At 43.2% G+C, this 16,573-nt stretch overlaps 1 protein-coding gene across 2 annotated transcripts in view; it reads left to right on the top strand.

Annotated features, from left to right (window-relative positions):
- IQCG (IQ motif containing G) overlaps positions 1-16,573 on the top strand; it is a 36,094-nt gene that overhangs the window by 3,996 nt on the left and 15,525 nt on the right. For both annotated transcript variants that reach the window (XM_040349719.1, XM_040349718.1), the window contains exons 3-7: positions 5,467-5,714; positions 6,958-7,086; positions 8,472-8,553; positions 13,365-13,526; positions 14,119-14,193. In XM_040349719.1, the coding sequence (XP_040205653.1) occupies positions 5,467-5,714; positions 6,958-7,086; positions 8,472-8,553; positions 13,365-13,526; positions 14,119-14,193 (696 nt within the window). The remainder of the gene's footprint in view (positions 1-5,466; positions 5,715-6,957; positions 7,087-8,471; positions 8,554-13,364; positions 13,527-14,118; positions 14,194-16,573) is intronic.

Genomic DNA, 16,573 nt, shown 5'->3' on the forward strand with positions numbered 1-16,573 from the left:
ACAGACAGCTGGACTTGGCCGCGCCCCTGCATTACTGGATTTGATTGACATTGGCTCCTGCTGCTAACAATCTGTCTCATTAGGAGAGAGATAGCGGCACATCGCTCAGATCGGATCAGGCTCAGGCACAGAAGGTTTTTCACCTAAATGCATAGAATGCAAACCTTGAGGCTTTACAACCACTTTAAGGTAAAAATAAAACTTCCAGTAGCAGCACCACCAAGCAACACCTCCCCCCCCCCCCCCCCCCCTTACCACTTACCCGAGTCTTCTCTCGGCCCAGGATCCAGTGCCATCCCCAGATGGCACCAGGGGTAGACTGACAACTCATGGGGCCCCTGGGCAATAGGAGATTATGGGGCCCCCGGGCAATAGGAGATTATGGGGCCCCCGGGCAATAGGAGATTATGGGGCCACACAGTATACACACTATGGGCCAGATCCACAGCCAGCCGCTGTAACTTAAAAATTCCAATTTAAGTTACACTGCCGGAAAATTTCTACCTAAGTGCCCGATCCACAAAGCACTTACCTAGAGATTTTCGGCTGTGTAACTTAAATCCGGCCGGCGCAAGGCGTTTCTATTCAAATGGGGCGAGTCCCATTTAAATTAGGCGCGCTCCCGCGGCGGACGTACTGTGCATGCTCCCGACGTCATTTTCCCGACGTGCTTTGCGCGGTTTTACGCTACGCCGAGTTTTGTGAATCGCGCCGGGTAAAAAAAGTTGCGTCGGGAAAAAAAAAAGTTACGGCGGGCAAAAATAAAACAGCGTCGCGAGAAAGAAGGGTCTACTTTTACAAGGTGTAAACAGTTTACACTTTGTAAAAGCAGCCCTAATTTTACACATGCAACTTAAAACTTACGGAGTGAAAACGAAGCTTCGTGGATCTCCGTAAGTGCTAATTTGCATACCCGAAGCGGCATTTCGACTCGAAATGCCCCCAGCGGCGGCTGCGGTACTGCATCATAAGATCCGGCAGTGTAAGTCCCTTACACATGTCGGATCTTCTGCCTATCTTTTGGAAACTGATTCTGTGGATCAGTTCCAAAGATAGAAACAGGGATACGCAGGCGGAACAGCAGATGCGCCTGCGTATCTCTTTTGAGGATCTGGCCCACTGACACACAATGTACACAGTATACATACACACACTGCAAAGGTACTGGAGAGGTGGGGCAGGTATAATCTTGGGATTTTTACATACTGTCCCTGGTTTTACGGAGGTTGGCAACCCTGATGGGGCTCCCTAGTGGCATGGGGCCCTCGGGCATTGCCCGAGTTCCCAAATGGTCAGTCCGTCCCTGGATGGCACTGGATCCTGGGCCGAGAGAAGACTCGGGTAAGGGGGGGGGGGGGGGTTGCTTGGGGGTGCTGCTACTGGTTTATCTCTGAGGCCCCGTACACACCATAGAATCCATCCGCAGATAAATCCCAGCAAATGGGTTTCAGCGGATAGATCCTATGGTGTGTACACGCCAGCGGATCTTTTTCCGCGGATATATCTCCCCTGGGATGGATTCCAGCAGATCGGATATTTGCTGACATGCAGAACATATCCATCTGCTGGAGTCCATCCCAACAGATGGATCCGCTGGTCTGTACAGACTCACCGGATCCATCCGTCCGAAGGGATCCCCCGCATGCGTCGTAATGATTCGACGCATGCGTGGAATTCCTTATATGACAGCGTCGCGCACGTCGCCGCGTCATAATCGCGGCGACGGCGTGACACGTCATCGCCAGAGGATTTAGGCGCGGATTTCAATGCGATGGTGAGTACACTCCATCACAGAGAAATCTGCTGAAATCCTCGAGAGGATTTATCCGCGGAAACGGTCCGCTGGACCGTATCCGCGGATAAATCCTCCCGTGTGTATGGGGCCTGTGTATCATCTGAGGCTGTTCACTTCACTGGGTATATGTGAGGGTTTACATCCACTTTAAATATTACACTGTCCTTTCTTTTTTGGCCCCTTTCTGCAAGCTGTTATGAAGAACTACTTGCGATAGTAATTCACATGTATGTCTTTACCCATGTACTTTGTGTAGACATCTACAGTTTGTCTGTTGTTTTTACTGAAGTAAGTGGCAAACACATGTTACTATGAGTGTGTGTGTATATATATGTGTATGTATTATGTGTGTGTATACTGTGGAATGTTTACTTTATCCTCCCATCCACGGAAGCAGGGCCGGATTAACAATGGGGCTGATGGAGCTGCAGCTCCAGGCCCCTTTCTCAAGATAGGCCCATTTGCCCAAAAAAAAAAAAAAAAAAAATTTTTTTTTTTTTTTTTTTTTTTTAAGATCGAATTTGGGGGGTTGTAGCTCGATGACCAGAGGTCACAGAAACCCCACATTTGGGGGTAGGCATGGGAAGAGCTACCCCACAACTGGTTAAAATATGGGAAGGCTATCATTTATGGTTCCGGAGATACGGGCCTGCTTGCACAGCCTGTCAGAAGCTACATTCAGAGCGGCCAGTATAAATACAAGCTGACACACTACAGCAGACTGATAGGATCACAGTGCTTATAATAATTATTTGTATATTACTCATGGTAATTAACCCCTTGCCACCCAGGCCAATTCTGACACTTCTCTACTACATGTAAAAATCATCATTTGTTTTTTGCTAGAAAATTACTCTATGGTGGTCTTTGCACTTTTTATGTTGCACGGTATAGAGCTGCACGATTCTGGCTAAAATGAGAATTGCAATTTTTTTGCTTAGAAGATAGATCACGATTCTCTCACGATTGTTGCGGCGTAACATCATCTTTCACATTAAAACAAAAAAAAATGGGCTAACTTCACTGTTTTGTTTTTATGGTTTTTATTATTCATTGAAGTGGGCAAATGCAGTGTGACATAACATATTGCAGCAATAGCCATTGTATTCCCTAGAGTCTCTGCTAAAATATATATAATGTTTGGCGGTTCCAAGTAATTTTCTAGCAAATAATATTGCTTTCTAACTTAAGAAACAAGTGTTGGACTTTAAGTGGTTAAATTTAGTTACAATGTTAGTTAGTTACAATGTTTCATTTTGTTTACAAATTTCGCAGACTGCCCAGATTTGTTCTTTACACACAGAAGTGTATCCCTTTGATCTAAGAAGGAAGTGTTAGTTACAATGTTTCCTGTTAAAAACTTGGCAGACTGCCCAGATATTTTCTTTTGACAGCTGAAAGTCTCTCCACTTGTTATATGAAAGAATCAGCAAACTCTGCATTGAAGATCGTCAGGGGGGTTGAATGGAGATCACGATTTTTTTAACGATTAATTGTGCAGCTCTAGCACGGTATTTGCGCAGCAATTTTTCAAACATGTTTTTTTTGGAAAAAAATGTTTCATTCATTAAAAAAACAGTTAGTTAGTTAAGTTAGCACAATTTTTTTTGGTATCCTAAGCGATGCTTTACATTTTTTTAGGTTACATGTTTAGAGTTACAGAGGAGGTCTAGTACTAGAATTATTGTTCTCGCTCTAACGATCGTGGCGTATGTAACCTGTGTGTATCTGGCTCTGATACTACCAGTGCCTACCCAGCCACTGACTAGTATCTCTCCCCAGCCTGTCCCCACACACCCTCTCACCTGCTGACCTGTGGATGGGGGAATCACTCCTGCAGTGTTATTGTGTTCTGCCAGTGCGTACAATGATCAGTGTTGCTAACTTTAGCTGGCAGCACTGATTGTTTTAAGAAAAAGAAAAACAGGCTGGTTGTACTCAAGTTGATTAATAGATTGACTTGTGTAAAACCAGCTAGCCCATACATAGATTGACTATGGCTGGTCTCTGCATAATTGGCATAATTTCAATCCATGTATGACCCGCTTAACCACTACTCAGTCCCTAAATATCCTTCCACTCCTGTACATAGTGCTCACTGTCATACTCTCCACACTTCTCTCCTGTACATAGTGCCCACTGTCATACCCTCCACACTCCTCTCCTATACATAGTGTTCACTGTCATACCCTCCACACTCCTCTCCTATACATAGAGCCCACTATCATACCGTCTACATTCCTCTCCTGTACATACTGCCCACTGTCATACCCTCCACACTCCTCTCCTGTACATACTGCCCCATCATACCCTCCACACTTCTCTCTGGTACGTACTACCCTCTGTCATACCCCCTCACTCTTCCTGTACATACTGCCCATTGTCATACCCTTCACACTCCTCTCCTGTACATAGTGCTTTTTTCCGTACCCTTTGTACTCCTCTCCTGTACATAGTGCCCACTGTTAGACCCTCCACATTCCTCTCCCTCACCTGCACATACTTCCCACTTATATACCGTCCATACTCCTCCCCTATGTCACTTACCCACAAAAACAGTTCTTTAAAATTATACTGAATATCCTCAATGTTACCAGCTCTAGAATGGACACACTTTTGTTAGTTCAACTAAAGGAAATATCAGTTCTCATATTTGTTCTGCCCCATTATTAGTACTCATTTAATTTTGTGATCACTACTATGATGTATAGAGGAACATCGGGGATCTCAGCTACTCTAAATATAGCACTTATATAAAAAAGTGGCCCTGAAAATATTTTTTAAATGTTGGCAACTGTGCACTTAGGCACTGCCCAAGGACCACTGGGTCAGTAGGGGCCCCATGAGAGGCTCCTGGAATCCTGTGATAATAAAGCGGTAGTAAACTTTCCTGACATTACTACTTTTTAGAGGCCCTGGGGTAGGTTATGCCACAACGTACAAGTATGCACAGCATATTAGCACATTAGTGTACACTTACATTTTCAGACTGAGCCCTCCAGTGCTGCGATGAATCAGGCGGGGCCTGGACACTTCCATCTTCACCCGGTCTTCCTTCTGGGTTCTGTGCCTTTGGTCACTTGCCTTGGCTGGGCTGCGTTCATGTCATTCCCACGCATTTATTTATTATTTATTACACCCCATTCACACCTCCGCGACAAAACGCCCGACGCCGGCCGCTCGTGCCGCTGGAGGGGAGAATTCCCATTGCTATCTATGAGATGGTTCACATCTCATAGACGCCGTACACCTGCGGCATGAAAAAAAAGTCCCGGACCCTTTTTTTCAGGCGGCATTGGCGTTCGGCCATACAAAGCAATAGGAAGGATTTGTAAAAAAAAAGTTACACTATTCGCGGCAAAATACGCCGCGTACGCGGCGTTACTTGTCGCGGAGGTGTGAATGCAGCCTAAAAGGCCCCACCAAAATCCTCAGCACCAGGCCCATGATGTTCTTAATCTGGCCCTGCACGGAAGGTCCATATTGATTGTTCTTCTTTGTTCACCCTAATGTCTTTTATTTGACTCTGGACGTCTCTTTTTGTGTCTGCGTTGCTACTGAATAAAACTCATATAATAAACTTTTTGGGAAAAATATTTTACTCTTGTTTCAGTAAAAGTGAAACTGGCACAATTTTATATCGATCATCTTTTATTTTTGTCTGACTTCAGATGGTTGGAAATGAGGTTGGCACAATTCTGAAGACACAGAGGCAGCTGGAAGGGAGGTTTGAGGAGCTGATTGGCTCACACTCTAGTCGTCAGTTAACACCCCCTCCTTTGTCAAACAAGTTCCTGGACCTAAAGGATCAGGTGCATGAAACAAGTCAAAAGCTAAAAATAAGCAATGAACATTTTACCAAAGCAGTAAGGCAAAGTCCGTTAACATCTGACAACTTGAAGAAAGTGCAGGCCGACAGGTGAGCCCTGACAGTAACCTTATTATAAACAAAATAACAAACCAATTATTTTATTATCTTCTAGCTCAGGGGTCTCCAAACACAGGGTCAGTATTCTGGTTTTCAGGCATTAGGGGGGCCGGACTGTGGCCTGTAGGGATAGCAAATGCCCCATGTTCTGTGGGAGTAAAAAAAATGCTTTGGCTTGGTGGTCAGTGGTAGTAAATAACTTACATAGCACCTGTGGTCAATAGGAGGAGGTATAGTGTCTCATCATTGGTGTCAGTGGGAAGAATAGTGCCCCATTGTTGGTGTCAGTGGGAGAAATAGTGCCCCATTGTTGGTGTCAGTGGGAGGAAGACTAGTGCCCCATCGTTGGTGTCAGTAGGAGTAGTAGTACCCCATCATTGATGTCAGTGGGAGGAATAGTGCCCCGATCATTGGTGGCAATGCGAGGAATAGTGCCCCATGATCCCGTTGGTATTATGGGGAGAAATAGTGCGCCATCATTTTGTTATCATTGGTGTCAGTGGAAGAAATAATGCCTTATCATTGGTGTCAGTAGGAGTAGTAGTACCCCATCATTGGTGTCAGTTTGAGTAGTAGTACCCCATAATTGGTGTCAGTGGGAGAAGTAGCATCCCATCATTGATGTCAGTGGGAGGAATAGTGCCGGATCATTGGTGGCAATGGGAGGAATAGTGCCCCATGATTAGTATTATGGGTAGAAGTAGTGCCCCATCATTGGTGCCAGTGGGAGGAGTAGTGCCCCATCATTGGTATTATGGGAGAAATGGTGCCCCATCATTGGTGTCAGTGGGAGAAATAGTGCTGCTTCATTGATATTATGGGGAGAAATAGTGCCCCGTAATTGGTGTTGGTGGGAGGAATAGTGCCCCTTCATTGGTATTATGGGGAAAAATAGTGCCCTGTCATTGGTGTCAGTGGGAGGAATAGTGTCCTATTGTTGGTATCATTGGCAGGAATAGTGCCTCATCATTGGTGTCATTGAGAGGAACAGTGCCCCAAGGGCCAGAAAATGGCTGGCAAAGGGTCACTTCTGGCCCCTGGGCTGCAGTTTGGAGACCACTGCTCTAGCTGATGAGACTTGTTGATGTGAGAAAACTATGGGGGGGAAAAAGGTGAATGCTGTGGACTTTTTAATGTAAGTTTCCCTTCATAACAAAAGCATTCTGCGCATTATTTCATTTGGTGTCCTCATTGAAAATAGCAGGTACACAAGTTCTAGTTCTTTCTCGAACAGGCAATTTGCAGCAGATGTCATCACAGATATGCTAAAGGAGCTGGAAACCACCGGATCATTTCAGAGCCTACAGCATGCTGTTGTTCTGGAAAAGGAGAAAAAGGCAAATTTCTACAGCACAATAGACAGGTGAGAGCTTTTACAATAGTAAGTTCTGTTACATATTTCTGAGCATTTTTTTTTTAACCATTTTACCTTTAGATACTTGCCTATCTTAGATCAGAAGCATGTCAAAATGGTGTAGTGTTGCTTCATACCACTAGAGGGAGATGTTAACAAAATAAGTTGGAGTTAATTACTGTACATATAATTCCTATTTTGTACTTCCAGTGTGACTGGCTCTGTAAATTCCCCCAGTTTGTGCCAAGTAACAGGTATAGGGTAGGGTGACCAGACATCCCCGTTTTCTGGGGACAGTCCCCAGATTGAGGACACTGTCCCCGGTTTTGTCCCCGGATTGGATTTGAACAGGGGCTGGGACAATTTCAAAGACAGTCAGTGCAGAATGAAAAAAAAAAATCTGAATTATACACCCCCCACTCTGCCATTCCTACTAGTTTATGGGAGTGTATTTTTTCCATTATCTGTGCCCCTTTCTGATGATTATGTGCTGGTTGGAGCGAAGGGAATATTTCTTCAGTTTCGGGTGCTGCCCATTCAGCTCCGCTCCCATGTTCTTCTGCCTTGGCTCAAGTCCCGGCCAACCGCCTGCGTGCTTATCTCCTTGCCTTCCCTGGCGGAGTGATCTTCCTCCGCTCCCCACCCAGTAGCAGCCGGGGCCCGAAGCGTTAGACTTGACAGGCCGTGAGACGCGCAGTGTCGAGCAGAGTGTCACTGATTGCTGCCAATGCTAGTAAAAAAAAAAAAAAATGTCCCCGGATTTAATTTTGAATATCTGGTCACCTTAGTATAGGGAGAGATTTAGGGTGGCATCTGTCATATATTACACTGGATTCAAAGGGTGTTATTTAATGTACACAGGTATAAGAATAATTGTTTCAATATTATACATGCAACTTAAAGCAGAGTTCCACCAAAAAGTGGAACTTCCACTTTAAGGACTCCGAACACCCTGACATGCCACATTTTGGCACGTAACCTTTTTTTGGGGGGGGGAGAGTGGGGGGTACCCAGCTCCCACTTTCATCCACGCACCGCCTAGGTGATTTCTCCTCTCCCCCTCCCTCCCTGCAATCTTCTGGGACATGTCACAGGCCTCAGAAGATTATTCGGCCATTCAATACAGCACAATGTGCAACCGGCTGTGAAGCCGCTAGTTGTCACAGCTGGGTGCCCACACTAGTGATACTGGCGCAGCAAGCGATGCAAGCCTTTAGGCGGCTGGATCGTGGGACGGGTAAGTGTGTGTTTATTAAAAGTCAGCCGATACACTTTTTGTAGCTGCTAACTTTTAATAAACAGAAGAACTAGTGGAACTCTGCTTTAACAAATGTATGGATGTTGGCTTTAATATGTTAATTCTGGCATTAGTTATGCTTTTCTTTTTTTCATAGAGAACAGGAAGGGAGAAAAAAGATCAAAGCACTGCAGAAGCAGCTGCATGATGTAAGACAGGAGAAAAAAGTGGAGCTGCAGGTAATACAAAGGTTGGCGCAATTATGTGTGCAATATCTGAAAGCAGTTTGATGCTTTTTAATATATTGTGTCAGTTAGTAAGGCCCTGTTCACACTTTCAAATGTTTTAACTAGGTATTAGTGTAGTTCTTTTCCTTGTGTTCTTTGTTTGCCTTACCTTATAATTATGGGTTCATATGTTGTGGCTGAAGTTTTTAGTGTCATGGTGGATCAATTCTCCCATGTTGCCATTCACCAAGCTTGTTCCTATTTGCTAAATGGACAAATTGATTCACTACCTTGTTTCGGTGTTCTGACAAAATGTTGAACCCGGCAGAAAAATCGAACCACGTCACTTCCTGTGATGTGGAATCAGCTGTTTTAGAAAACCATGCGCACAGCGCCATCTGCGTGGTTTTCTAAAACCGCTGATTAAACGCCACAGGAAGTGACGTGGTTCGATATTCTACCGGGCAGGGCCGATTCTAGGGTCACAGGCGCCTGGGTGCAGAAATATTTCTGGCGCCCCCCCATGGGCGTCGTCATTTTTCTAACTCCTCCCCTTTACAAATGTTTCTATGGCAATGACTCAACCACAGAGATGCCCCCCCACGAAGTCTTCATTAATCTGGGATCCTTACATGATCTCTTAACCGGTTACCGACCGCCCACTGTATATATACGTCCTCTTTTTAAAGATGGATATCTCGGTAACGGCAGCAGCTGCTGCCACAACCGAGGTATCCATCTTTTCAGTGGACGGTCCGGTAAGCGAGATCGCCGTTATCGGTGGCGGGAGAGGGGCTCCCGCCGCTCTCCCGCGCCCTCCGCCGCATACCTAAGCCGTCGGTAGCGGCGGAGGCGATCGGGTGCTGCTTCCTAGTGAGTGAGGGCAAGATGGCCCCCACCCGTCCTCATAGCTTTGCTGTGCGGAAGTGACGTCAAAACGTCAGTCCCGCCCAGCGTCTTAAGGAGACCATTTTTTTGTTGTCATTTTTTTAAATGACAAATTTTCCATTTTTTTTTTTCGTGCATTTAAGTCTAAATATGAGATCTGAGGTCTTTTTGACTTTTGTCTTTTCTATTACAAGGGATGTTTACATTCCTTGTAATAGGAATAAAAGTGATACATATTTTTTTTTTTTTTTATTTCAGTGTAAAAAATTATAAAATCAATAATAATATATAAGAAAACCGCCCGCATATGAAAACGGTGTTCAACCCACACAAGTGAGGTATCGCCGCGATCGTTAGAGCGAGAGCAATAATTCTAGCCCTAGACCTACTCTGTAGCTCAAAAAATGCAACCTATAAAAATTTTTAAACGTCGCCTATCGAGATTTTTATGGGTAAAAGTTTGACGCCATGCCATGAGCGGGCACAATTTTTAAGCGTGACATGTTGGGTATCATTTTACTCGGCGTAACATTATTTTTCACAATATATAAAAAAATTGGGCCAAATTTATTGTTGTCTTGTTTTTTTTAACTAAAAAAAGTGAATTTTTTCCAAAAAAAGTGCGCTTGTAAGACCGCTGCACAAATACGGTGTGACTAAAAGTATTGCAATGACCGCCATTTTATTCTCTAGGGTGTTAGAAAAAAATATATATAATTTTTGGGGGTTTTAAGTAATTTTCTAGCAAAAAAAAATGTTTTAGTCTTGTAAACGCCGAATCTGAAAAACAGGCTCGGGGGTTAGGTGGTTAACAATAACCAAAATACAGGAAGAGAAGCAGAGTACTTTATTGGGACCTGGAGGGGGGCCTCTGTGATGAACACAGAGAGGGCTTCTATTAGAGAGTCTGTTAGATGTTCGGCGCCCCCACCTCTACAGGCGCCTGGGTGCAATGCACCCTGTGCACCCTGCCTAGGATCGGCCCTGCTACCGGGTTCAACATTTTGTCACAACACCGGGTCGCACAGTATCCAGTGCTTTCCTTGCCATTTCTTTTGTGTTGCATAACAAATGTGTGGATGCTAATGTGATGAAAGAATGCATGGTCATCTCTCTGTTAAAGGGGTTGTAAACCCTCGTGTTTTTTTCGCCTTAATACATTTTATGCATTAAGGTGAAAAAACACCTTGCTGTGTCCGGCCCCCCAAGCCCCCCCGTTCTACTTACCTGAGCCCTGAATTTCCTTGGGCGCGATCCCCCGTCGCTCTCCCCATGGCTTCTCAGCTCTTCATTGGATAGATTGATAGCAGCGCGGTCATTAGCTCCCGCTGCTCTCATTTAACTCCAATGATGTGGACACCTGGGGGCAATGGACGCAGAGTGTATGACACAGGAGCACGCCCACAAAGTAACCCGCTCTAGATAGAGCTTCCCAGAGGGGGTTATCTATTGTGGGAAGGAGCCGCCTTGGAACCCCAAAAGAGGAGGATCAGGGCCACTCTGTGCAAAACGACGTGCACAGTGGAGGTAAGTATGACATGTTTGTTATTTAAAATAAAAACTGAACCTTTAGTACCACTTTAATTGTTCTGCCTGTATGTTAGATTTAATTACTGTTTAGCCCTCACCTGAAGAGCAGTAGACTGAGAGAGCCAGGCATTGTGGGATATATTGTTTTGTTTTTTTTCTCACAGAAGTGTCAGTTCTTAGATTACACACAGAATTCATACTTTTAAAGAATAAGTTCACTTTTAGTAACATGTTACAATTCAGCACCCTCCCTTGCCCCCTCTGTAACAGCAGGATGGAGATCCTCTCCCCACACCTGCTGTCACATTTTAAAACAGTGTAGCTGTGCAGAGCTCCAACCACCCAGCCACATCATTCATTCACAGGAATCTGTGAATAAAGAAACTACAAGTCCCATCATCTCATCAGCACACTTGTAGTCCATTCACTCTTCCTCCAGCTTTGTAACTGAAAGCCCGTACAGAGGTATGAAGATTTACTCTACCATAGATTGTTGATGAAGGGGAATAAATAACACCATGGAACAAATTGATCAAGGCAGATCTTCTGCAGGTAGGAAGGTTTAAAATGTCTTTAAGGTCAGTTGTGAGAGTAGTGTGTTGTGCCTTTTACATACACTAACTCATATTTTGCTGAAAACCCACTACACATCCAAAGAGGGGAAAACATGAACAAAGCTTTGTGCACAGAAAAGTTTTTATTTATAAACAATCTCGTTGCATACAAGAAAATAAACTCAAGAGAAGTGTGAAAAGCTGGGTACCAACCAAAATCGTTCCAGGACCCTTGATTTCCAGTCGCCCTTTCTCTTACTCAGGGCCAAAAAACGGGGGGCAGGGGGTGAATGTGCCCCAGGCACCGCATTTAGAGCGGTGCTGTTGCTGACAGGAGTAGTGAGAGAGGCATCACTACTCCTGTCAGCCCAGTGCTGAGAGGGAGGAGAGAGCCGAAGGGGGTGAGGCTTGTGTTCTTTTTTCCCCCTCCTCTTTCCTGCAAGTGCAGCTCTCTTGTTCTTGCAGCACAAGGAAATCTACATCTGATCATAAGCAATGAATGCTGATGCTTGGGGGACTTGGTGAGTGACTTTACAAGACAGGAGGAGGGAGCAGAGGATGTCTTCTTCCTGCACAGGACAAAGGGGGGCACACTGGTAGCTGTGGATCTTAAAGACAAGCATGAGACTTGCCCTGATGCTGCCACTGAAGCTGTAGACTTTAGTGTCTGCTGGCCTGCTCACAACCTGTAGCACAGAGCTGAGGGGTTTTGGAGCATTTCCTGGGCTTTGAAAGTGCTTCAGCAGATGGCAGTAAAACATCCATCAGGATTGGGTCTTGGCATCTTCTGCTGGCTTATGTGTCCATCCACCTGTCCACCCACCTATCAGACTTGTACCTCAGACAGGTGGGCAGAGACATAAGCCAGCAGAAGATGCCAAGACTTGATCCGAATGGATGTTTTACTGCTAACTGCGGAAGCACTTTCAGAGTCCAGGTACAGTGCATTGATATTCTACTGTACTCAGTTGAGCATTTGAGCACTGTGCATGTGATTGCTCACATGCGCTTGGTGTTTTTTTTATTTTTTATTAATTCTTAAAATGTCTTTGTGCTGTTTGATGGACTATATTGGAGGTACAGTGCTTTTGTGTTTTCACTTTTTTTCTATGCTTTATCAGAATTTCCGATGGGGCATAAACACGGTCAGAATTTCCAATGAAAAAGGTCAGTCGGAATTTTCCCATCGGAAATTCTGATCGCGTGTACGGGGCATTACTCTTCTGCTTTTCCATAAAGTCTACTTCTAAGTAAACAATGTGCAGTATTCTGAGCAGTGATATTTCACAGGCTGATGGTCTTGTTGCTTTTCCATACATGGTCACCTAATGGAATGAAAGGGAGAGGAAGTATTTTGTATATACAATTGTCAAAAAATGTACAAATTATTTCTGTATACCTCTGTCTTATTGCATATTAAATGTGTTATCTGAAAGCCGAGTGGAATGAAAGAACTAATCTAGCAGTCATAAACTAATGGTATTTAATGAATGCTTTTATATACACTTTCACTGTAGTTAATCAAATAATGCTCAGTACAATACTCGGTTGAATCAGTTATTCGCTCCTTCCAAATCCAATACTTTTGGTTGTGTGTCCCTTTACAAATATTTTTCTGACGTCTGTGAGTAATATCAATGGCTAGGACAAAATGGCTAGGACAAAAAGCCCAATTTGGACTGAAAGTAGCTAAAAACATGAGATGATTGTCACCCAGTCCAGACGAGACTCATCTACAGTATATGGGCACTAAATAACCACACAAGCCTGTCAACCTCAGGAATAAATAGTAGTAATAAACTTTCCTTTAGAATCTTAGACTTTTCATGCTTTAACATTTCATATTTCCAGAGCCGTACCCAACTAATCGCTTTCCTCAAGGATCAGCTACAGGAAATGAAAGCTAAAACCAACATGGAAGGCAGGTATGTGAAGAAGGACTCAGAGCTTCAAATGTCCCAGACGCAGACAAAGTGCAGTATAGCGGAGTCAGAGCTACAGATGGAGATTCAGGTGAGCATTTTGTACAGACACGGGCGCTATTCGCTGTGTGTGTGCAATGGACCTGCGCACAATGTAGGTTCCTGTAATATAAGTCTCTGGATTTGATGCAAATTCACTTGTGTGAATCAAAGCACTCATAGTTGCTCTTGGGGTAAATTGTTAATTTAGAGCTATAATGTGGGGACTACACAGATTTTGCGTTAATGAAATGCTGTCACATTGGAAAATTGCTTACTTGTGTAATAGGATGTATGTAAAACCACAAAAAAAATTCTATAAAGATTTCGATCTATTTTCTATAAAGATACAAAAGAAAGGGGAAGGTGGAAAGGCATAGATGTTCTTTATATCAACATAATCAAAGAAATATGGAGTTATAGCCATTGGCCATTCTTTTATATTTCTCTATTTCTAATAAAAATTTTTTATATATATATATATATATATATATATATATATATATATATATATATATATATATATATATATATATATATATATATAGAGGTGTTTTGACATAAAAAAATCTATTTACTGAACTTTAGACTACTGTATAAAAAAAATTCTGCCCTAAACGGAGTCCATCAAAATCTGCTTACAGAAAGTTAAAGAAAAGATGGACGAGGAGGTCAGGGTTCACGTGGAGATTGAAAACTTCCTCAGGCAGCACCAACAAGTGAGTAAATTTACCGTTTGAATCATAGTAATGATCATAGGATAGCCAGCCATGAGTTTTGTCCGTGAATGCAATGACCATGTGGCCTGATGTATGAGAATGATTTTTATTTTTAGGTGCTTTTTTGATTTCAATATGTTATAGTGAAGATACATGTAATTTTTTTTAAGTTCTGGATCTACATTCCAATTGTAGGAGATGCAATATGCTGTGTGTTTTTATATATATATATATATATATATATATATATATATATATATAAAAACACACATGCACCCTATATTTTGGGGATTTTGTAATCGTGTTCCTGAAACTTCTGGGTACTTCATGAAGTTCTTGATCTGCATCCTAGAGATTAAAGTGGAGGTTCACCCAAAAAAATAAATTTTTAACATTAGATTGAGGCTAATTGTGCGAAGCAGAATCGGGTGTTTTTTTTTTTTTTAAATCAATGCAGTACTTACCGTTTTAGAGATAGATGTTCTCCGCGGCTTCCGGGTATGGGCTGCGGGACTGGGCGTTCCTATTTGATTGACAGCCTTCCGACGGTCGCATTCAGTGCGTCACGAGTTCCCGAAAGTAGCCGAACGTCGGTGCGCAGGCGCCGTATAGAGCCGCACCGATGTTCGGCAACTCGTGACGCGATGTATGCGACCGTCGGAAGGCTGTCAATCAAATAGGAATGCCCAGTCCCGAAGATCATACCCGGAAGCAGCGGAGAACATCGATCTCTAAAACGGTAAGTACTGCATTGATTTTAAAAAAACAACCGATTCTGCTTCGCATAATTAGCCTCAATCTAATGTTAACATTTTTTTTTTCGGGTGAACTCCCGCTTTAATACGTTTATGAGACAGAGATAAATATATAGGTCTTTACACATTACAGCCTTTCACTGCATATAAAGCTCTCAGAGGGGAACTAGTTTATCAACATGTTTACTTCTCTTCTCTGACTGAGAAGAGAAGTGAATGAAAGACACATTGAATAACTGTGATGTGTAGCAGAAGTGAGATTTGAGCCCATGATCTTGTGAGATCAGGAGTTCAAATACTCCTGGATAGAAAATAAAAGTATAAAAGATGACAAAATAAGAATTGGAAAACAAAATCAATGTTAAGAGAATTATGGCTAAAGCTTTTTTGGAAAGATTTATTTTCTGGGTCACAGGCGTACACTTACTTTTGCACTCCCGTAAACCTGGAATCAGCTGAAAGCGCCCTCTGCTGTACGTATGGACAGCAAGCTAAAGTCAGCTGACATCACAGGACCACTCCAGGCTCTGGAAGCATCTCAACAATATTGTTGGGATCCTCATCTGTTTGATTAATAGCCCTCACTCTCCAATACCGAAAACAGAGCGATCGGAGGTCCTCTGATTGCTCAGTTCTTGGGCTTAGAACCAGTGGGGACTAGCTGCAGCATCACACCACTGTTGCAACCTAGAGGTGAGTATATGTTTGGTTTTTATATATTTGAGGTAGAGAAGTAGGGAGTGAGAAAATAGCCAGTGAGGTACTTACATGGCACCACAGGCAGACTGATAACTCATGGGGCCCCCGGGCAATAGGAGATTATGGGGGCCACACAGTATATATATATATATATATATATATATATATATATATATATATATATATATATATATATATATATATATATATATATATATATATATACATATATATATATACACACACACACACACACACACACACACACACACACACACACACACACACACACAAAATGTACTGGAGAGGCAGGTCAGCTATAATCTTGGGATTTTAAAAAAAAAACACAGATTTTTACATACTGTCCTTGGTTTAAGAAGGCTGGCAACCCTGATGGGGCCCTCAGGCAGTGCCTGAATGGTCAGTCCGCCCCTGCATGGCACCTAAATCAACTGGCCATTTGCATAACTGCTGAGGTGCATAGGCTTAAAGTCAGAAACCATATCAACCAATAACCTTGTCCAATAAACAACGCTAAGACAGGTTCAGTTGGAAAGGGCAAGGCCACAGCTTATTGAAATTTCCAAGAGCAACTTCCCAATATAAACACTTAGCCGGTGCTTCTGTAGCTGCTGTTCCACAGGTGTGTTAAGATTTTAAAGTTGAATTCCAACTTTCTTTTCACTAGAACTGAATGGGATGATAAATCCCAGCATATATCATACCTCAGTAGTATGTTACTCTGTAGTCTGCAGAACCCCCGATATTATGGGTTTAGTTATTGTATTGTGTCATGTGACACTGTCTATATCCTGCTGATAGACTCTGTCCCTTCTACAGCCACTTCCTGCAGCATCTAGACAGTATAAAAGACACACATTGAATATTCCAAAACATACGTGGCATTATAGCTAAACAATACAGAG

This window comes from Rana temporaria, chromosome 4 (genome assembly GCF_905171775.1).
Source record: "Rana temporaria chromosome 4, aRanTem1.1, whole genome shotgun sequence".
Lineage (NCBI taxonomy): Eukaryota > Metazoa > Chordata > Amphibia > Anura > Ranidae > Rana > Rana temporaria.